The sequence below is a fragment of the Podarcis raffonei genome, chromosome 6 (assembly GCF_027172205.1).
Source record: "Podarcis raffonei isolate rPodRaf1 chromosome 6, rPodRaf1.pri, whole genome shotgun sequence".
Taxonomy (NCBI): Eukaryota; Metazoa; Chordata; class Lepidosauria; order Squamata; family Lacertidae; genus Podarcis; species Podarcis raffonei.
The window spans coordinates 38,461,843-38,481,466 of NC_070607.1; the positions used below are offsets into that span (position 1 = coordinate 38,461,843).

The window sequence follows — 19,624 nt, forward strand, 5'->3', positions numbered from 1 at the left end:
TAGTAAAATTAATAAGACAAATAAACTAGTTCTGTTGTTTAAATATGGACTCTTCCTTGAGCTTGCATTAGGGGAAGAGCGTTTTACTGCAGTGCATTATACGTGGGGATGCCTCTGAAGATGGTTCGGAAACTTCAGCTGACCAGAATTCAGTGGTCAGGTTGTTCAGCAGAACAAGACAGTTTGAGCATATAACGCCAATCCTGGCCTGACTGCAAAGGCTGCCAATTAGTTTCCGGGTCCAATTCAAAGTGCTGGTTTTAACCTATAAAGCTTTAAACGGCTCAGGATCGCCAATACTTCAAGGACAGTCTCCTCCATATGAATTGATGTGATCATCATCTGAGGCCCTTCTTTGTGTGCCTCTTCTATGAGAAGTCCACAGGGTGACAACATGAGAATGGGCCTTTTCTATGGTGAGTCTCCACTTGTGGAATGCTCTCCCCAAGGGAGGCTTACCTGTCATCTTTATTGCATATCTTTTGGCAGGGGTGAAACTAGGCTTTATTTCACCTGGGGCCAAAGACCCAGTTTGGCATCCTCCATGTGCATTTGTGCACACACACACACAATCCGGAAGCCGCAGCAGCACCCCTCTGGAGGCTTCACCCAGGGCAAAACACCTAGCTAGCAGAGTTCACCCAAGGCAAAAAACCTGTGGTAGCTATGGCACTGCTTTAGGCACGTTAGCAACTTTGCACAGCCTTTGCACAAGCAGCCCATGGGGGTCGTTTAACCGGCCCACGAGCCGCCCCCAAACCGAGCCGCCCACTCGGTGAGTCCCTGTGCGCTGCGCTAAACTGGTGTAATGCAGCACGGGGACTCACTTCCACTGTGCTGGTAATCACGTCTGCGCATGCGCCGATGCCGGAAATTGTGGGCATGTGCACGCAATCCGGCCCACAGAGGGATCTCCTCTGGAGTGAACCGGCCCAGGCGAGGAAAACCTTGCCGACCCCTAGCCTTGATGCTAATCCTTCTGTACATTTTACACAGTACCTAAGTTAGCAGAAACCATCCAAACTAACTCATTTCTGCTCAAGTCTAAACATATCCAGGTCTGTTCCCAACATCTTACATTACATTCTGCCTTCCAAATAAAAAAATCTGAAAGGATATGAATTACAGGAAAGGAAAATTTAAGGAAATTAGTCTCATTTCATACAACCTTGTTAACCTTATTTACTCAGATGTAAGTCCCACTGAGGTGCCCCCACTATAACTTAAGAATGAAAATGCACCAGATGAATACAGGAATTTCCCCCCCCCCCAATTGCACATGCCCAGAAATACCTTCCACATAAAAGAAAATGGAGGATGTACTCGTTGGGAGTTGCTGCATGGTGTCCATGGCTTCCAACACCTCCATTAAAATCTAAAAGCAACTAATGTTATTAATGGTACTAATAATTGTTTCAAGCAATTTGGCAATTTCATGATTTTATTTTTCACCATCCTTAAAATGTATACAATAACAGCACTTAAAAGTAAAACCTGACGTGTTCCTAATGATTAAGATACTAATCACAAAAAATGTAAGATGAACTCTTGATCTCCAGACAAATAAAATATATAGGCACTCTAAATAGGGACTGGGGAGTTGTTTAACTAGTCCCTCCATCTTTTTCAAACAAAAGAATGTAGATTAACTAAGCAGGTTTTAAAACATGTCCTCTATAAAAACTCTTGAAAAAAATGTATCCGTAACAAATCCCCAAACAGTCCGGGGGTTGGTGGAGTTTTTTTGGTGGTAAATAGTTTCTGCAATTAAAAAATGATCAAAATGTGCTCTTAACTTCAGCTGCAAGAAAAAGTATCATCCATTCCCACTACCCAACCCTCTTCTTTCCCCCTTTCTTTTTCTATACTATATGAAAACCCTTCCTTCTGGATTCACTTTAATGAACAACTGATCGAAACTGCATCCAGAGGGAGAAAACAGAACTGTGACTCCCACTTTGATCTCTTCCCCATGGAGAAATTCGCTCCCTGCCTAGCTTGCAAGATGTTCATTTGATTGACGTTTGCTCTGATGTGCAAACTGCTTTGAACTTCAGACATTTAATTCCCATCAGGCAGCAGTCATTTTTATTCTCCTTCAACAGGATTTACAAGCAGAAGATCAGCAAATGTAGAAGATAAAATAAATTTGCAGAAGCTTTGAATCTTACATCAAAACAGTGTTCAAGTAAGCTCCAATTGGATTGCATTCAGCCTCTATTCAGAAAGTAAATCAACTTCTTCTATGCAGTTTCAGTTTTAGAAAACGGGGGGAAAGAAAGAGAATGTGTATATAAAAATGACACTCATCTGTTGTTGTAACAAGACCTGTCCTTTTTTCCATTCTTTGTTTAAATTTCTATAAAGGTGTTTTCCCTGGGGTAAATGCAGCTACATTACAAACTAATTCAAAATTAACAATTTTATTTAAAATGCTAAAACTAGTTGTTTTTTAACAGCAAGGCTTGTAATTAATATTTTATCTGCATATTGCAGTACAGTACTGAAATATTAAACATGGCTTTTATTTTAAAATAGTTATAATGAACTAATAATGGAGCTCTAATCCTGAAAGCACTTAAGCGTGCACCTGTTTTTAAGGAATGCAAACACAGTAAACCATTATCCATTTGACTAACCTGGAGACTTTCCAATATGTCTGGATGAAACAAATGTTGTTTATCTGGTGTTATATTAACATGAATGGTGCTAAGTATAATCTCAAAGGCTTCTTAAATGCTTATTTATTTTTTAATAGTGAGAATAACCATAGACAGAACTCAGGACAGAATTTTATGATAATGGGGAGGGGTACTATTTTATTCTCTCAGCACTTAATTATACTAGAATTTAACTCACTGCAGCGATTTGTGACGGAAATAATAGTTTTGTCATTGTATGCCCTGATAATACTTGTGTTAGAAGGATTCTTCCTAGCCTATCCCATACTTGGATTCCTACAAATCAAATACTAATTTCTAATGAGTGCTTAAGAAAATTGTTTGTATAATACACATACTCCAAAACTGTAAGGCTCAGTCCTTCCAAATCCTTACAGCCATCTTTGCACACTGTTGAAATTCCATTAAGCTGAGTCCAAATCCAGTTTCGTATTCTTGAAAATACAACTCCACCAGCAACTTGAAAGATCAGAATGGGAATCTCCTTATCTCACAACTTAACAGCCCATGAGAGGGCATGTAAACAGAAGAAAAGGCTGTGATAAAGCTGAACTGCAATAGCAAATATTTAAGCAGCTATTTTAAAAAGGTGAGCCAGACCACTTCTGAAGCAATTATCGCATTCATGAAGTAAATGATCTTCAAAAATAGATCTGTTGGTTTACCCATGTAAATATTACACTCATGAATCTAAGGTAGACTTGTCAAGTAATATGTTACAGTGATAAGAATTTCTCTCAGTGTACTGAGATAAAGAAAATGTCCCTTAAGGATTTCTTTAAAAAAAACAACCCCAGCATAATCAATTAAGGCACAGAGAACAAAAACTGAGTCAAATAATGTTGAGTTTAGTCAACATGATAAATCATGGTTAACCATGATGGAAGAAGCCTGTGCAAATCTTGGGTTTATGCGTTTCCTCCTCTCTCCAGTTTGCTTCTCGTTTAGATTACTTGCAATTTAGCCTTCTGTTCAACCCCGAAATGGTGGTTAACCTTAACTATGGTTTATTGAAATAACTCAGCTTCATAACCCTTGGTTCAAAGTTGACCGATTTCAGACAAACCAGTTAACATTAACCATAGATTGCTGGGCTCCTGGAATCTGGCTGTACTCAGCTTCAGGCTAGAATAATAAAACCTGACTAAAACAGCCCTCTATAAGTACCGTATTTTTCGCTCTATAAGACACACCAGACCACAAGACACACCTAGTTTTTGGAGGAGGAAAAAAAGGAAAAAAATATTCTGAATCTCAGAAGCCAGAACAACAAGAGGGATCGCTGAGCAGCGAAAGCAGCAATCCCTCTTGCTGTTCTGGCTTCTGGGATAGCTGCGCAGCCTGCATTCGCTCCATAAGACGCACACACATTTCCCCTTACTTTTTAGGAGGGAAAAAGTGAGTCTTATAGAGCAAAAAATACAGTATCTCTGCCTGCTTTGGCATTGTCCATGCCTGTGTCACATCCTCTGTTTAACGCAACTTTCCTTCCAGATGGCAATCATTCTATTCCAGTTACTAAGTACAGGAGGGAGGAGAGGAGAGAATGCTAGAGTATTCCCCACAGGCCACTGGTTGGCCACTATATGCTGGACTAGATGGGCCACTGGCTGGATCTAGCAGGCTCTTCTTATGTCCTTATGGTTCCATAATGGAACCTTAACTGTGTTAAGTCTTCCACTGCTCTTTGTGATTCTGTGAAGAAGGGCTGGAGCTGCTCATCCAGTGGTATGTGAAAGAAAGGCCTGCAGTGTGGTCAAGGCTAACAGCTTCTTCTTCACACCTTTGTTGATTTGGAACTCATGGCTTGTGCCCACAGTATTTGTGAGCTGCCCACTCACAACTTAACTATATTCAGTGATCAATGCACAGCCCTTTTCAATGCTTCCAGTTTACTCTGTATGGAAGCACACTTAAATAGTAACTCCTATAAGGAACAGCCCTCTGCTATTTCTAGCCTGGCTCAAAATAGGCTGGGCAAAGTGAGGTTGGTATGGGCAGAGAATGCGCTCAGAACCGCACTACAAAATTAATTCTTCTAAAAATTAAAAGCCACACACAGCTAATGTACTTATCACTAAATCTGTAACTGTATTCCAACAAATGCCTTATCAGTGTAATTCAGGAAGTCCTGAGCTATTAAACAGAAGTATGCTTTTATAAGACCATATAAAAGCCATCTGTTTTTAGTAAACCTGCTTCCCACTGCCCGATATTCACTGGGACTCTCAATAATTATTTGCAAGACACAATTGCAGCAAAGGTCACTATTTCCACAGCCAACTCTCTTTAGTAAAGGTAGAGAATAAATATAAAGATCATTTTATGTGCATTCTGTAACTGAAGTGATCCTGTTTCATATACTGTAATGCATTTTTATTATCTGTTTAGAGTCTTTTATGTCTGTTAATTAATATTGATCAGCCAACCAAAGCACTTTATATACAGTCCAAAAATGTGCAGCCTTTTCAACTTTCAGGCCGGTGATATTTTTTAAAAGCAACATTAATCATGTTTTCCAAACAAGTCTTTCATATTTATAAATCAATTTTGAAATCTGACACATTAACCAATTTTCCTTCTGTAATGCCTTACTACAACAAACTTTTTCTGCTTTTTACAACACACTAGCAAAATTCAATAGCACCAAGTTCCAAAACCAAACCAAAGCACTAGGCTGAAAATACTTACACTTTCATGTACTGGCTAAAAGCTGACCTGATAATGCAAGTACATCGTACAACACATACCATTTAAACTGGGCCACAAACAAAAAAAAAACAGGGCAAATTCAAGGCCAAAGACTTAGAGCTTCCTTCTCTATATCCTCTTTGCATGCTTCTGCCTGGGTAGAATTATGTCCATGAACACTGATAAGGCTTATTGCTTTCACAGATGGAGGACAGAGGACATGTGTCTATAGAAACACGCCTAGTGTGTGAAGGTAACATTCCACCCACTTTTTGCTTCTAACTCTGCACAACACTGGAAGGCTGTGAAGAAAGGAATGCAGTCCATGGAGTGAAAAGGTTTCTCTGCCTCTGCCTTCACGGAGCAACCTGATGTCCATAATTCCCATGGGGTTAGCATTCAACTTGGAACAATTTCAGATCGTCTGCTCCACCAAGCCTCTCTCGCATGGGCCCTGCCCCAAGACCAGGTCAAGATGTCCCCAGATGAATGGGCTTACCCCAATTAATAAGGGAACTCTCAGGAGGTGGGATCCTTTTGAATACTTACTCCATCATAGACGGTGGAATGGTGCAGCAGTCTTGAATTGCAGTCAGAGGTGATGTCAGATGAGCAGTGTATGAAGCTTCCACTACATGCTTGTTCCGATTAACCACATCCAAGTACCGGTTAAATTTTTCCCGGATCTTTTTTGCAAGCTAAACAATTTAAAGAAAATAAATAAATCAGTCAATCAAAGTTCCTTTTGGGTGTGCATATATACTGTATACTTGTTATGAAATGCCCAAAGAGAAATGCCTAAAAGAAAGCAACATACCCAAGATCCCACCCACAATATTTACCATGAAGAAATGCTTCTTTATTTTGCTATTATGAACAGCTAGTGTTAATATGAACAGTTTAAAGACAAATGCTAATTTATGAAAAAGATGAAATAATCTGGGACGACACATATTGGGGGGGGGGAATATTCAGTGTTGTGCTAATGATATTGCTCCATTAACACAAACATTTCTGCTTCCCTGATGGAAGGAGCCTCATCTCCTCCCCTCTCCCATTGTCCTGGGGGTTCTCCTCACACTCCAGAACAGGCATAGGCAAAGTCAGCCCTCCAGATGTTTTGGGACTACAATTCCCATCATCCCTGACCACTGGCCCTGTTAGCTAGGGATCATAGGAATTGTAGGCCAAAGACATCTGGAGGGCCGAGTTTGCCTATGCCTGCTCCAGAGTGAATATGGTGGAAGCACAGGAGGGAGAGAAGGAGGGAAGCTCCCCTGGGCTACTAAGATTTATTGTGTTGGCTTCTGCTAAAGGAACCCAATCTGCTACAGAGCATTTAATATACTTTTTTTTTTTTGCACTGCATTGTGTTTTCATTTCTGAGGGGGCACCTGCACATTTTTCAATTCAGCTTTAACTCTAAAACCAGATCAAACTAATCAAAATCAAACATCCTGATAATAAATTGTACTGATATCAAAGAAACTAAACTTCCAATTAATACATATACAACTGGTTAACTGATTTTGGCTAATGTAGTACATGAGGATGGCATGGCTCTCATCTGACCTCCAACACCATATATGTGCCAGAACAAAGCAATAGTTAAGCTACCCTATTGTATTCTAGTAGCATTGTAAATTTAGGCTGATAAGATATCCTTTTGTCATGGTGGTAATAAAATTGAAATTTTCCACAGGCATGTTTACGGAGTCCCAAAAATGCACTCATCCACAATGAAAAAACTGATCTAGAAGACCTATGTGTTATGGTCACTTGAAGGATGCATGATAGAGATTTGCTGAAAACCTACACATAATTCTAGTGCCGTATTAACTGTGATGAAACGGTTTAGAGGTATAATAAGAGCTACATTCTAGGGGCCCCCAAACCAGATGTGTGTATAAATGTTCTCAATACATCTTTACTATACGTATTGAAAACCCATATGTAAATGTAGTTTTGCAGTACGCTGAATACAATTCTATTATCATGCTTGACACTCAGTGTATTCTCCAGATTTTTCTCGGCCATCAGTGCTATGAACCAGAGCACTATTCCCCTATGCTAATTTGCAGTAAGGGGACACATAGAGTAGCATCATCTGCATGAGTGGAATAGCTGCTGTTGTGCCAAAACGGAAACAGTAGCTCTTTACCCCTAAAACAGGATGTGCCTCTTCTTTAACTGGCTTCCTTTTACACATCCTGTTTTACATGGAGCCACATCTGTAAGCAACCTGTTAAAAACAGGAACCAGAAACAGAAATCCCAAGATATTGTGTGTGCGTAGTTGTGTGTGTGTGTGTGCGCGCATAATTATATATTTGAGTATACATGTGTATGTGAGAGAGAGCATATTTCAAGTTTTCTTCATAATTCTTTCAAGAAGCTACCTCCAGCTTGCAGCCTAAATCAAGAAAGAGAATAATCTTTTAACAATTTACAGCTCACAGCAAAATGTTCAATATCATATTTTAATGCATTCTTGCCTTCGGAGGCAGATAAAGTTCTTTAATTAGTAATGTCTAACTGGCTGCCTTTCAACACCCTCAATCACCCCTTACTTACACACACAATATTCCACCTAAAGGAACAACCTGAAAACACAACTCAATTTGTGTATGGATTCCTGAAATACATAATTGGCCTGTTCATTAGTTTCCGAGACTGACAAATGTCCTTCCTAACTATTAATAACAGGTCATTTCATCATGATTTACTTCCTTACATGAATAATGAGGCCTACACTGATAAGAGAAGTGACTTTGCCTCAATTGTTTCCATCAAATACTACAGCTCAATTACAGGTCTCCAAGGAACATAGTTTTTAACAGAATGTTGTTCAAATGAAATGACTTGTAGAATTATACCTAATTGGCATTGTAGAATGATTTATTACTAACACACCAGAGGACTGCTAATAGTCCCAACTAAGCTATGAGTCTAACACCATTAAATTGGTCTCAATTGTCAGTGAGGAGGTAATGCTGAGGAGGTTTCTCTGTTTCCCCCTCCACAAACCAATTGCTTTTGGGTGAGTTTTTCCCCTTTACACTATGAAATATAAAGTATTCCACCCTCCACATTTTATTGGAAAATACCAAAGCTGCAGAATCAGTTTTTCTCAGTAGGAAAATTGTCATATATATTAGTAGATCTGGCTGATAGCACCAACTTGGCATACATGCCAGATAAATCTGTTAGCCCTCCTGACAATACAGATCATGTGGCCTTTATTAGAATAAACCAAACAATAAACTTAATAGCCCACTGCAACACATTACTCTAGTTTATGTGATTCAAGCAGAAGCTACAGCATATGACAGGTGCAACACTGCATTCAGAGCGCTGAACTCCTTGTGTACCCCTTAAAACGGGCACGAGGGATTAGCAGAGGGGTGGCCACCTTTTGATATGGCCCAACAAACAAAAGTGCTTCAGCATCCCTACCCTCTCCTCTATTCTTCCCCTTCCCCTTCTTGCTCCCAAAATATTAAGTCATGGCACATTCCTGCCAAGATGGCTGCTATCCCTCGCACTAACAATGGGATCTGGGAGCCAGAGTTTGGTTACTAAGCATACATGGATAACACCTGTTTGCATATTTATACCCATGTGTAAAAAGCACATCAAATGCTGCTGGTCCTATTGACAATATTTCTTCATAACATCAGTGAATCTCTCCATTTCCTCAGAGACAGCTTACTCATTTGCATATACCCCTTGAGCTTTAAAAGCTCCTTTTAATGCTAAACTCTCTCTGATGTTCTCTCCTCCACCCCACTCCTTGCCTCCTCACTGGTTGAGAATTAAAAAACGCTTCAGAGCATGCTTTATTGATGCCAGCTGTAAAATTTGTATGCTATAAAATTGTATTCAAAACATGCATAAATTAAGCCAACACTTATATAATGACACTTGATGTAGCAGAAGTTAAAACTGCATGATTCTAATTAATAATAATAATAATAGTAATAATAATAATAATAATAATAATAATAATAATAATAATTCATTTGTTAATTTAAAACAGCAGACTTTGGAGAGCTGCAAAGAATTTAGCACAACAAGAGACAAACATACCCTTCCAATCTATAGCCCTGGTTTGTCATTCACAAAACCCTAATGAATATATCCTCTATTGTCACCCATAGCCTCCTAAGTGGCTTGATACTGCTAGCCATTGTCCTGTATAATTCAAACTAGGGAGTTTGCTACAATCACAGAAATTTTATTATATCCTCTCCAGAAACTATTTTGTATGTTCCATTGCCAAGCTGTATCTGATATCCTCTCTTAACTCATAGTTGGATTTAGGAAGCAGCCTCATCCCCTATCTGATGACAGGTTGAATTACAAACAGGAGATCTATGGGAATGCCTGCTATCTATCAGCTGTTTCTTTCCATATGATACAATGCTAACACCTTCCTTAGAGCTACAGTTAAGCCTGCACTGGTGGCTTGTTTATACAACAGTGACACTTCCTGACCCTTCTCACAAGCAGACTTATACAAGTTGCTGCATGTAAAATTACTAAGAGCTACTTCTGAAATATGTATCAAAGAGGTCGCCCCTCTCAGTTATCTCTCCCTGCATATCCTAGCAAATCTTCAGCAAACAGATGAACTTGTGTATGTTGGGTTTTTTTAATGGGGCTGCACATTTAGCAACGTCCTACAGGATAACTTTGCTCCAAAGAGACACTATTTCCTCTGCAGCTTAAACCAAACGAAGGCCATCTGAAACTACAGGCAATGACCGATTTATATGTGTTCAACTGATGCGCGACCCTGCACTCGTGCATCGTGGTGACCTGGAAGTGGCCGGAAAAGAAGGCAGGACACCCGTCGCACCCAATGGCCATCGCACCCAATGGCCCGGAATGCAACCCCCTCGTGAATCAGGGGTTGCCCATATGAGAATGTATCAAACTGCGACACAGCAAGAACACGTCCACTTGCTTCTAAGGAGGACCCAGCAATCCACAACATAAACATAAAGCTAACACTGCTTTATTGCTGAAAGAGAGAGAGGCATATGTAGCAAAAGTAACACAATAATGGATTTACACAAATCTAATCCACCACTGGATTTAATGTGCACCACAATTTTTGCAAATTTGGCCAAAAAAGGTGCGAATTACATTCAAGTAAATACGGTAAGTTAACAGAATGCTCAAACCTACTTTGTACATATAGATGTTTCAATATGTATTTTCTGTCAATGATCATGGATGGGTGTAGTTATTATGACACAATAACTCTTTCTCACAACATATTCCACTTAACAGATCAGCCACCTTAAATTTACTACCAATTTTTATTTTTTTCTTATTTTTTTCTGAGCATTTCCCTAAATACACTTGTTACATCTCTGGAATCATAGATGCATTTTGAATATTTGAGCATTTTGTACATTTTCTGTATCCATCTTCACTATAAAAGCTGAACAGACAGGGCCAAAGGTTCCAATCAAACGTGTCCTTTATTCCTGGTGTGCATGGAAAATATTTGCCACTATTTTTGCCTTTCTGATCAACTCAGATCAAGAGTCCGGATCAGCAGTCATGGTAAAACTTTCTAACAAATTCTTTAAAATGTTACTTCCCTTTCACAGGATGTTCTCAGTATTGAAGTTTATGTACAAGCATCATTAGCAAGAACTTCAGATAAGCCCCAAAATATTTTCATCCCATGGTGGGGTTATAATAGGGTTATCATCAGAAGGAATTTTACCTCCACAAAGGAAGGAATTCTCTTTGATAGACTATCATCTTGACTGGTCAGATTAATTCGACACCCCACCTGTAGCCAGTAGGGGAACAGGCCTGTTTTTGGTTTTTGTTCTAAAGTTAAAATCGTTGTTTTTTTTTTTTTTTTTAAGAAACCTTTTTAAAATAGCAGATAAAACCTTTTTGGAGGAGCAATGCTGAGTCTCTTTATGCAGCTCCCTGCCGTGCCACCATCTTAAATCCTTTTTTTTTTTTTTTGTTCTATATAATTACATGTGAAGTCACTATTCTCTTGTATGCTTTAAGATAGTAGCTTTGATTCCCTTTTAATAGTAATTAATTAGAATGCCTGTATGTCTCTTTTTAATGTGCCAATAATGTGCCTTCTTTTCCTGAACTATCTTGGTTTCTTTAACTATCCTTTGTTGACTTTTTTGTAGTTGAAAGGAAGTTCTTGCCATCCACAAAGTCTTGCTCAAAGGCGGGGGACCTGCTACTAGTCCATACGGAACAGCAGAAATAAGTTTTGGGTCGAAAGTCTCCTGTCAAGTAAGAAGAAAGGAGTTCACAGACCAATGCCAGCTAACTCCCAATAGTGGATAATGTGTAAAGGGTAGTAGGCTGACCTAGGTCCTAGGCTGGCTTAAGAATCTTTAAATAGTCACCTCGGAAGTGATTAAAATGATCAGCAAATAGATGGCACTCAAAGCTGTGGGTAAAGAGAGACTAGAAGACAACCAAGGCGAAAACCTCAAGGAACCTCAATAGATTTGGGGACAGCAGATATAATGGAAATACTGAAAAGGTGATTGTCAGGATAAATTCCGCAGCAACAGTGAGAGATTCTTTGAGGAGCAATTCTTAGAGGAAGCAAGAGCAAGACAATGTCCATGCCACTGAGAGGAGTATTTGCTCCAACAGTGGAAGTGAAAGGGAGCAGCTGGGGACAGAAGACAACTTTATGTCAGGGTCCACCGAGCAGCAGGAATGCAAGTTGTAAAAAGTTCAGATCCCCAAAGGTCAGGAGTGAGAAAGCCATTATTGTGATGGGGCTAGAAGCAAGCAGCGCAATCTCTAGGACAAGTGAAAAAGTGAAGTTCCAGAGGCAACAGCTTATGAGCCAAATGTTAGAAGAAAGCAGTGCATCTTGAGGGAAGTAAACAGTCGCATTCCACAGGCAGAGTGTGGGGTAAGTGTGGTGAGCAGGGCCTTTTTGCTGCGAGATGCTACACAGATTGAAAAACTGTCTCCAGAGCTGAAGATTTATAAGACAAGGTGGAGCTGCAGTCTCCCTGAGTCACCTGACCAGAGGCTTGTAATGTTGTTGATGCTCCACATTTGGATAGCACAATTCAGACTGTCATTCCTCCAGGAGACATGCTGCCTTGGTGGTACAGAAGGCAAAGTATTAGAGCCTAGGGTTCCATTTTTAAGAACCCTTACATTGTTTCAGAGAGTTTATCAACATGAATGTTGAAATCACCAGAAGCCAAGTGGGAATACTGTCAGAGAAGAAAGCATCCCTAGCATATCAAGGTCTCATGCAGAAGCAGAGAGGAACTGGAAGTACGGTAATATGAAAAGCATCTTAGCTGGAATAGAATAAATCAAGGTTATTTTCATGAAGGCTGTCGGAGAGTGGATATTAATTACATAGTTCTGCTGCTGCTGTATATTTTGAAAAGCAGAATTAACTTTCCTGACTTCAAGTCCTTCGCACCTCATCATATCATATATCATAACAAAATGTTTCATAATTACTTATTTTATATATGTTGCCAATAATACTCTTTCCCCCATCTCTCAAGCTTTGTATTATATTCTCTAGGCAGCAGAAACATGATTTCTCAGAGAATCTTTCTATTACTGGGTAAGCCCATCATTATTCCTTAAATCTCTCCCACAATACTGACTTTGCTCCCTACTATTAAAGGGGGGGGAAGGACTTCGATGGAAATACCCTTCCAAATGACAGACAACTCTGAATTTTAAAGAATAAGGTCTAAGGTTTTAGTAAACAGCATTAAAATTTAACATAGTAATCATTTTTTTTAACTTTAAGCCACAGTTGTATTTTTTCACTTCTTTGGGTTGCAGAAAATTGGTACGTTTTCTACATTATAAAAACATGATTATGAAATCAGTAACCTACCAGAAACATTCTCTCGGCTGACAAACTGGCAATAAATGCTTTTAGAGTGTCAGTTAAGAAGTTAATGAACAATAAGAGGAATGGCTGATGGAGGATTAGGTTTGCTTACAATTTGTCTGCATTTGTTTTAATACGATCCATTTGTATATATTACCCTACACATAAACCTCCAGTACTCATGATTCATTAGCACTAAAGAGCCAAGTTATTATTAAAACAGAAGTGCTCACTTACTCTCTTGCTCTTTTCAATCCTGAGCTCTTTTCAATCCATGGTAGTTATACTCTATAGGGGCCTCATCTATCTTCTCTGACAGCCAAGTATTCGTCACAATACTTAGAATGTTTAGACATTTATTTATATATTGTTAAGAGTTAATGTATGCATCTAGGGCCGTGGTGTAAGCAATATATATTGGAGGCTTTACCAGAAACCTCACCACACCACCCCCTTCTTCTAAAACCCATTGTATAATTTAACCCATATGATTTTAAGTGGTGTGCAGACCACCCAGAAAATGGCAGTGAAAGGCATTATCCTTCAAATAAAGCCGATGAGACTGTCTCTGAAAGAATCAAGATGGTTTCAAAAGGCCTAGATTTTACAGTTACTTTGACAATAATCCTTTTAGCTCTCAAATTCACACAAAGTTTTCAACACGAAGGTTGTCCTGGCTACACTATGTGATCTGGGATGTACAGTGGTAAAAGTATCTCAGGATATTTAAATGTTTATTTTCATGCACATAGCATATTTTACCGTATTTATTACAGGTCTTTTAAAAAATGTCCTTTAATTAAATATTAAATTCCTAGAATGTATATTCTGTGACATTTTGACACTGTACCAAAATTGTCAGCAATCCTGGGGCCATTCTTTATGGCAATAGGATTTTGTCTCCATGGGACGTACATTCAAATACAGAGTTTGTTTTGTTTTTGAAACATCACCTGGATCCAGGAGGACTATTGACTTTACCATAAATTATAACTACTAGTAATAACCTTGACTTGTATGGTCCTGGTGTCAGAAATCAGATGTGAAGAAGCAAGTTTGCAGTCTGGGAGTGCTCTTGAAACCAACTTTGTCACTGAAGACCCAGGTGGTCTTGGGGGTTGGACAGCCTTTTACCAGATTAGGCTAGTACATCAACTGTGACTGCTTCTGGGATAGCTTGATCACAGTAGTCCAGGCATTGGTAACTTCAAAATTAGATTACTCAACACACTCTATGTGAGGCTTCCATTGTGGTTGGGTCCAGAAACTGCATTACGTAATGATGCTGCACCATTCTGCATGGATAGGAGTGAGATCCTATCAGTATATTGCATCTCTGGTCAAAGTTCTGCATTGGCAGCCATTTTGCTACTTGACCAAGTTCAAAGTTTTACTATTAACATGTAAAGCCCTAAACGACTTAGGAAGAGTTTATTTGAAGGGTCACCTTGTCTTATACGTGCCTGCTTGACCACTTTGATCTGTGGAATATGCACTTCTACAAGTGTCATATACTTTTCATTCACATACTTGAGGAGCCACCTATGCTTTAAAACTGTCTGCCTATTGTCTGCCTTATAAGATATGGCAGAAACTCTGCTATACTAGCAGAACCAAGTAAAACTGGCAGAAATTAAGTCATATCAGCACTACTGTGGTATGTGAGCAGTATGCCAGTATATCTGCTTCACCAGTGCCATTCTGTGGGCATAAAGCTACAGACTGCAGGAGTGGACAGGTTGGAGGAGGACTGAATCCTATACCCTTCAAACCTCCTTCTCACCTGCAACCACAGCTAAATGTTGTGCCATTCAGAGCCAGGGTAAAGAAAATGGTCTCTCATAAGAATCAATGGAGCGGGGGGGGGGGAATACAATCAAATCTATGATGTGTTTCCACAGTCAGATTCCGGCTACTAGTTATGTGGAATGTTACAATTCAATCTGAAATAACACACACTGGATACCGTTTTTAAGTAACAGAATAGACCTATTGTCCATTCTCTTTGTCAACTGACTACTTGATCAATAAACTTGAATTCATAGACTATCTACTCAAAAGGGTGAAACCAAACATAATAGCTTGGGATTAGGGAATTCATCTCTTTCCCAGAAGCATAGTTTGTAAACATCTTACCTAAATACATCCTTTGAAGTGCCCAGCATTAGTCACTTTTCAAGGACAGAGTACTCGAATGGAATGACAATTGCTATCATGCTAGTTTATGTTAGCCTCCCTAAACATGGAGGCCTCCAGATGTCCTGGGCTACAACTCCAACCAGTTCCTGCCAGAACAGGCTGGTTTGAGAACATACCACTGACAAAGCAGCTCAATGTATCCAATATAAGTGAATCACGGAAGGCAATCCACACCAAATGATGACTGTTTTCCATTTGCTTTTTAATATTAAGATACGCAGGCCTCAAACATTCCTCCTAGTGTCAGCTATGGGTTTTCTGTTCAGAATATTCCAGCTACTTCCATGTAGCTTGCCGGGATTGTTAAACCTTTCCTTGTGTGGCCCTGGTATTCTCTCTGGGAAAATAGTGGTTGTTTGCAGGCTACAACTTAGGCTTCCTGGGAATTTGGTCTCCTACCTTAACGTGTTTTCACATCACTGTTTGCTGCGCCTCTAGCATGCTCCCGCCACCATTTTCTAAGACAGGTTCACACAACGTTAACTGCAATCTATCTGCATTCTATTGCTTTTAGAGAAATATTTATCTTTGATGCACTCACACCAGGTTCCACGTGATTTGAAAATGGAAGCAGTCATTCCATTGTGGTGTGAACAGATCAGGGGGCTTTAGAGCATACACAGGAGACAGCAAATGCACAGATAAAACCTTCAGCAACCCTGGGGAAAGAATTCAGGTGAATGTAAACAGCAGTGGGAGATATAAACTTGGAGTTCAAGCTGAGCACAGCCTCAGAGAGACCTTGTAGCATCACATTGTGGCTACAGAAGACATCACCTGTTCTGTAAAACGTATTGATACTGTGCTTGTGCATAGGAGAAGTGTCTGTGCCATCACAAAACATGGGTAACCCATGGGTGTTATTGGGAGTGATGCATATTTGGTGGGTGATGACAGAATTGCTAGGGATCTTTTCAAATGATCTTCACAGTTGTTACATTGCATCTCTCCCCCTCCCTGTAGTTATTGTGTTTTTAAATTGAGCAACAAAGGGTACCAGCTAGTTACACTGGTATAAGTTCCACATAGTGGTTGCCATCTTAGCGGGACCACAGGAATGCCTATCACATGTGATTAAAACACTGTCATACCCGAAAAATGGGTTCCTATTGCAAAAAATGGGTGTATAAAGAATTTGTATGTTTGTCAAAGGCTCACTGAGAAATGTAAAAAATCAAGTGTGCAGAAAGCAGAAAATAAATGATAGCTTCTCTGGTATTTCCACAAAGGAACTTTACCACAGAGCAGTTTTGGATCTGTGTTTTTTTTAAAAAAAGGAGCAAGCTTGTAGTCACTAAAAATATTTTACCCACAGCACCACACTAATCTATCAATGTTTTTCTCGATTTTTTTGTCAAATATATATTGGAACTCAAAATTGTTGCCCAGTATTTCTAAGCCGTATCTTCCAAAAGTCAATCTTCACATTGAATATTGCCCTGAACAGTAATGGTTAACTAGAGAACTACTGAACTCGGAGAACTACTGAACAATGTCAACATGAGCCTAAGCATGACTAATGGTAATGTAATACACAGCACTTGGCTGATAGCAGTGTACTCCTTGAAGGGTATACCAATTATCTTGATATTCTTCGTGACACTATTATCAATTATCATGTTATCAGTTATCATAGCTCATTGCCACTTAGCCAGCAATGGAAGCCAAGGTGATAAACCTGTTAATTAAAATGAATATGTGAACACTCATTTATAGCCAGTTCATATGACCTGGTATTATCAACTGCTTCCTCTGACACTAAGTATGCTGAGATGGGTTCAAATAACAAGGAAGGGGATTTAGACTAAACAACAGGAGGAACATCCAGATGCTATGAGCAGAACAGCATCCAAACAGGCCTGCCTTGAGAAGTGATGGGTGCATGAGAGGTTTAAGCAAAGACTGGATAGTCAACCATTAGAGATGGCATTGTACTGGATTTGCTGAAGCGGCAGAAGGCTGGACCAGAAGACCTTTGAGGCCCCTTCCAATTCTATGATTCTAGGAGAACAAGAAGCTCACTGGAGATAGAAAATGGGTGGTAGCTGTTTTTATAACCAAGCAACTGAGAGGGTACTTGTAATTACTGTATTGTCATCGTCATGTCAACTCTCCTGACAGTATCTTATTTCAGTTTCTAAAATTTGGTCAGACAACTGATTTTTACAAGGCTGGTATAAGCAGCAAGCATTACTCAATAAGTCTCCAGCCATGACTACTTACACTGCCTGCCAGCCAGCCAAAATCACCCATTTGATGACTGAAAATACTCTTCCTCCCAGGAACTTGGGAGCAGACACGTGTGTTTATCCCATTTAAAGCACAATTCTATACATGTCTGTTCAGAAGTAAGCCTCAATGACTTTCAGGTAAGCGTACATATGAAGCAGTGTTAGAAAGTAGGTTAGAAAAGCTAGGAGCCAAGTGGCTTTTGAGACCTGGGTTGTGAGCGCCAAAACAGAATGTCTAGTCACCACTGGGAGGGGGTGGGGGTGGCAACACTTTTAATTTATTATTTTGTTAAGCATGAATTAATACACAATTCACGTAAGTGACACATTGTTAATACTGTATCACATTTTTAGCAGAAATTGTTAATACAAATATATATAAAAATTGTCCAGTAGCACCTTAGAGACCAACTAAGTTTGTTCTTAGTATGAGCTTTCGTGTGCACGCACACTTCTTCAGATACACTGAAGATAAACTTGTTAATACAAGTTTAATTTGATGTTGACAATAAAAGTATCGGTACCATACTCCAGTTTTCAAAACACTCTACCCTTTATTGTTAAACTCCATATTGTCTATCCTTAACAATTACTTCAAGGCTTCAAAGCACATACATTTCAGTAATTCTTGTGTGTCAGCCAGGCTCAAAAACGGGCACCCATACTTTTTTAGGAGCTCGCAAATGGAGAATCTTTAGGTGCAAAATGCACCTGGCGCCTGCTAATTTTGAACCCTGATATGAAAGCAATGCCTCAAAATGACATGTGAAGCTGGTGAGGCCTAGCGAGTCCACCCAAGTGAGCACTGTGAAGACTTGAACTCTGTTCTCCAGGCCTATGACAGTACTACTAGAACTTATTGGCTATCTCTAAATAAACTCTGTTTTAAGTCTGCATATAACAACAAAGAATTTTGGTGCCATTAAGATAAAAGACATTTTTGTGTCATGAACTTGGGGGTCAAATCCCACCTCTATAAACTTGGGGTTATCCTCAGTTGACGTGAATATACACACTGCAAAGTGAGTCCAGAATGCAAGCAATGCACAAGACAGATAAGTCCTATTACTACGCAAAGCACAAATGTGAATGCAAAAGATACTGAGATGCAAACACCTAACCAGAGACAATTAATTTCTGCAGTAGTCACTTTGTCTCTATTTAGCTCAAGTCTGATAGTGTCAAATCTACAAATGAATTCCAACACAGCTGCTTCATACAACTCTCCCTTCAAAACTTTGTGAGGTGTTTTTTTAAAGACGTATGGCAACGTTCTTGTCTCACTGAATGACCATGGAGACTTAAGTGTTTCCCCGCCAATTTCCATTTTTTATGTTTTGAGAAAGCAGTCTGGTTGCCTAATGGTAATTGGGAAAGGGTACTACTGACACATGACGGCATGCTTGGAAACTTCTCAGCACACCATCCGAGGGATTCTGGGAACACAAATTTTGGAAACACGCTGACTTAAGGGGTGAAAGGGATGGAAAAGGTATTGCACTTTGCCTGACAGCTGTCCACTTCTCCCACCACCAAATATATGTCTCATCATGCCTTAGTAACAATTACAATGGGGCACGTATTCCACATTTACATAGCCAGTGAGGCGTGGTTAGAGGATCCAGCTAGGGCAAAGGAGACCCAGGGACAAATCTCTACTCTGGTATGAAGCTGTTTGGGCCATTCACTTTATCTGAGCCTAGCCTACTCTGCAAGGTTGTGGTAAGGATAAAATGAGGGTGGGGAAGAACCATGCACACAGCCCTGAACTCCTTAAAGAAAGGAGTTGGGTAGGATAAAACCATACTAAATAAAGAAACACTAAATTTACATTACCAGTAAAATATGGGATGAGAAATGAGGTAAAACTTTTAAATGTTGATTTTGTTAGTTTGAAAACTAACCTGATATGAAAGAAAGGGTGCTTGTTTTAGA

General features: G+C 39.6%; 1 protein-coding gene and 1 long non-coding RNA gene across 2 annotated transcripts in view; one reads left to right on the top strand and one right to left on the bottom strand.

The window, feature by feature from the left end:
* The window catches only part of CACHD1 (cache domain containing 1), a 138,794-nt gene that overhangs the window by 69,423 nt on the left and 49,747 nt on the right, over nucleotides 1-19,624 (bottom strand). Inside the window, exon 3 of the mRNA XM_053392171.1 lies at nucleotides 5,922-6,070. Within this exon, the coding sequence (XP_053248146.1) occupies nucleotides 5,922-6,070 (149 nt within the window). The remainder of the gene's footprint in view (nucleotides 1-5,921; nucleotides 6,071-19,624) is intronic.
* Nucleotides 10,517-12,201, top strand: LOC128415656 (uncharacterized). The gene is made up of 2 exons (XR_008331029.1): nucleotides 10,517-10,948; nucleotides 11,551-12,201. It is a non-coding gene; the product is annotated as an uncharacterized LOC128415656 (long non-coding RNA).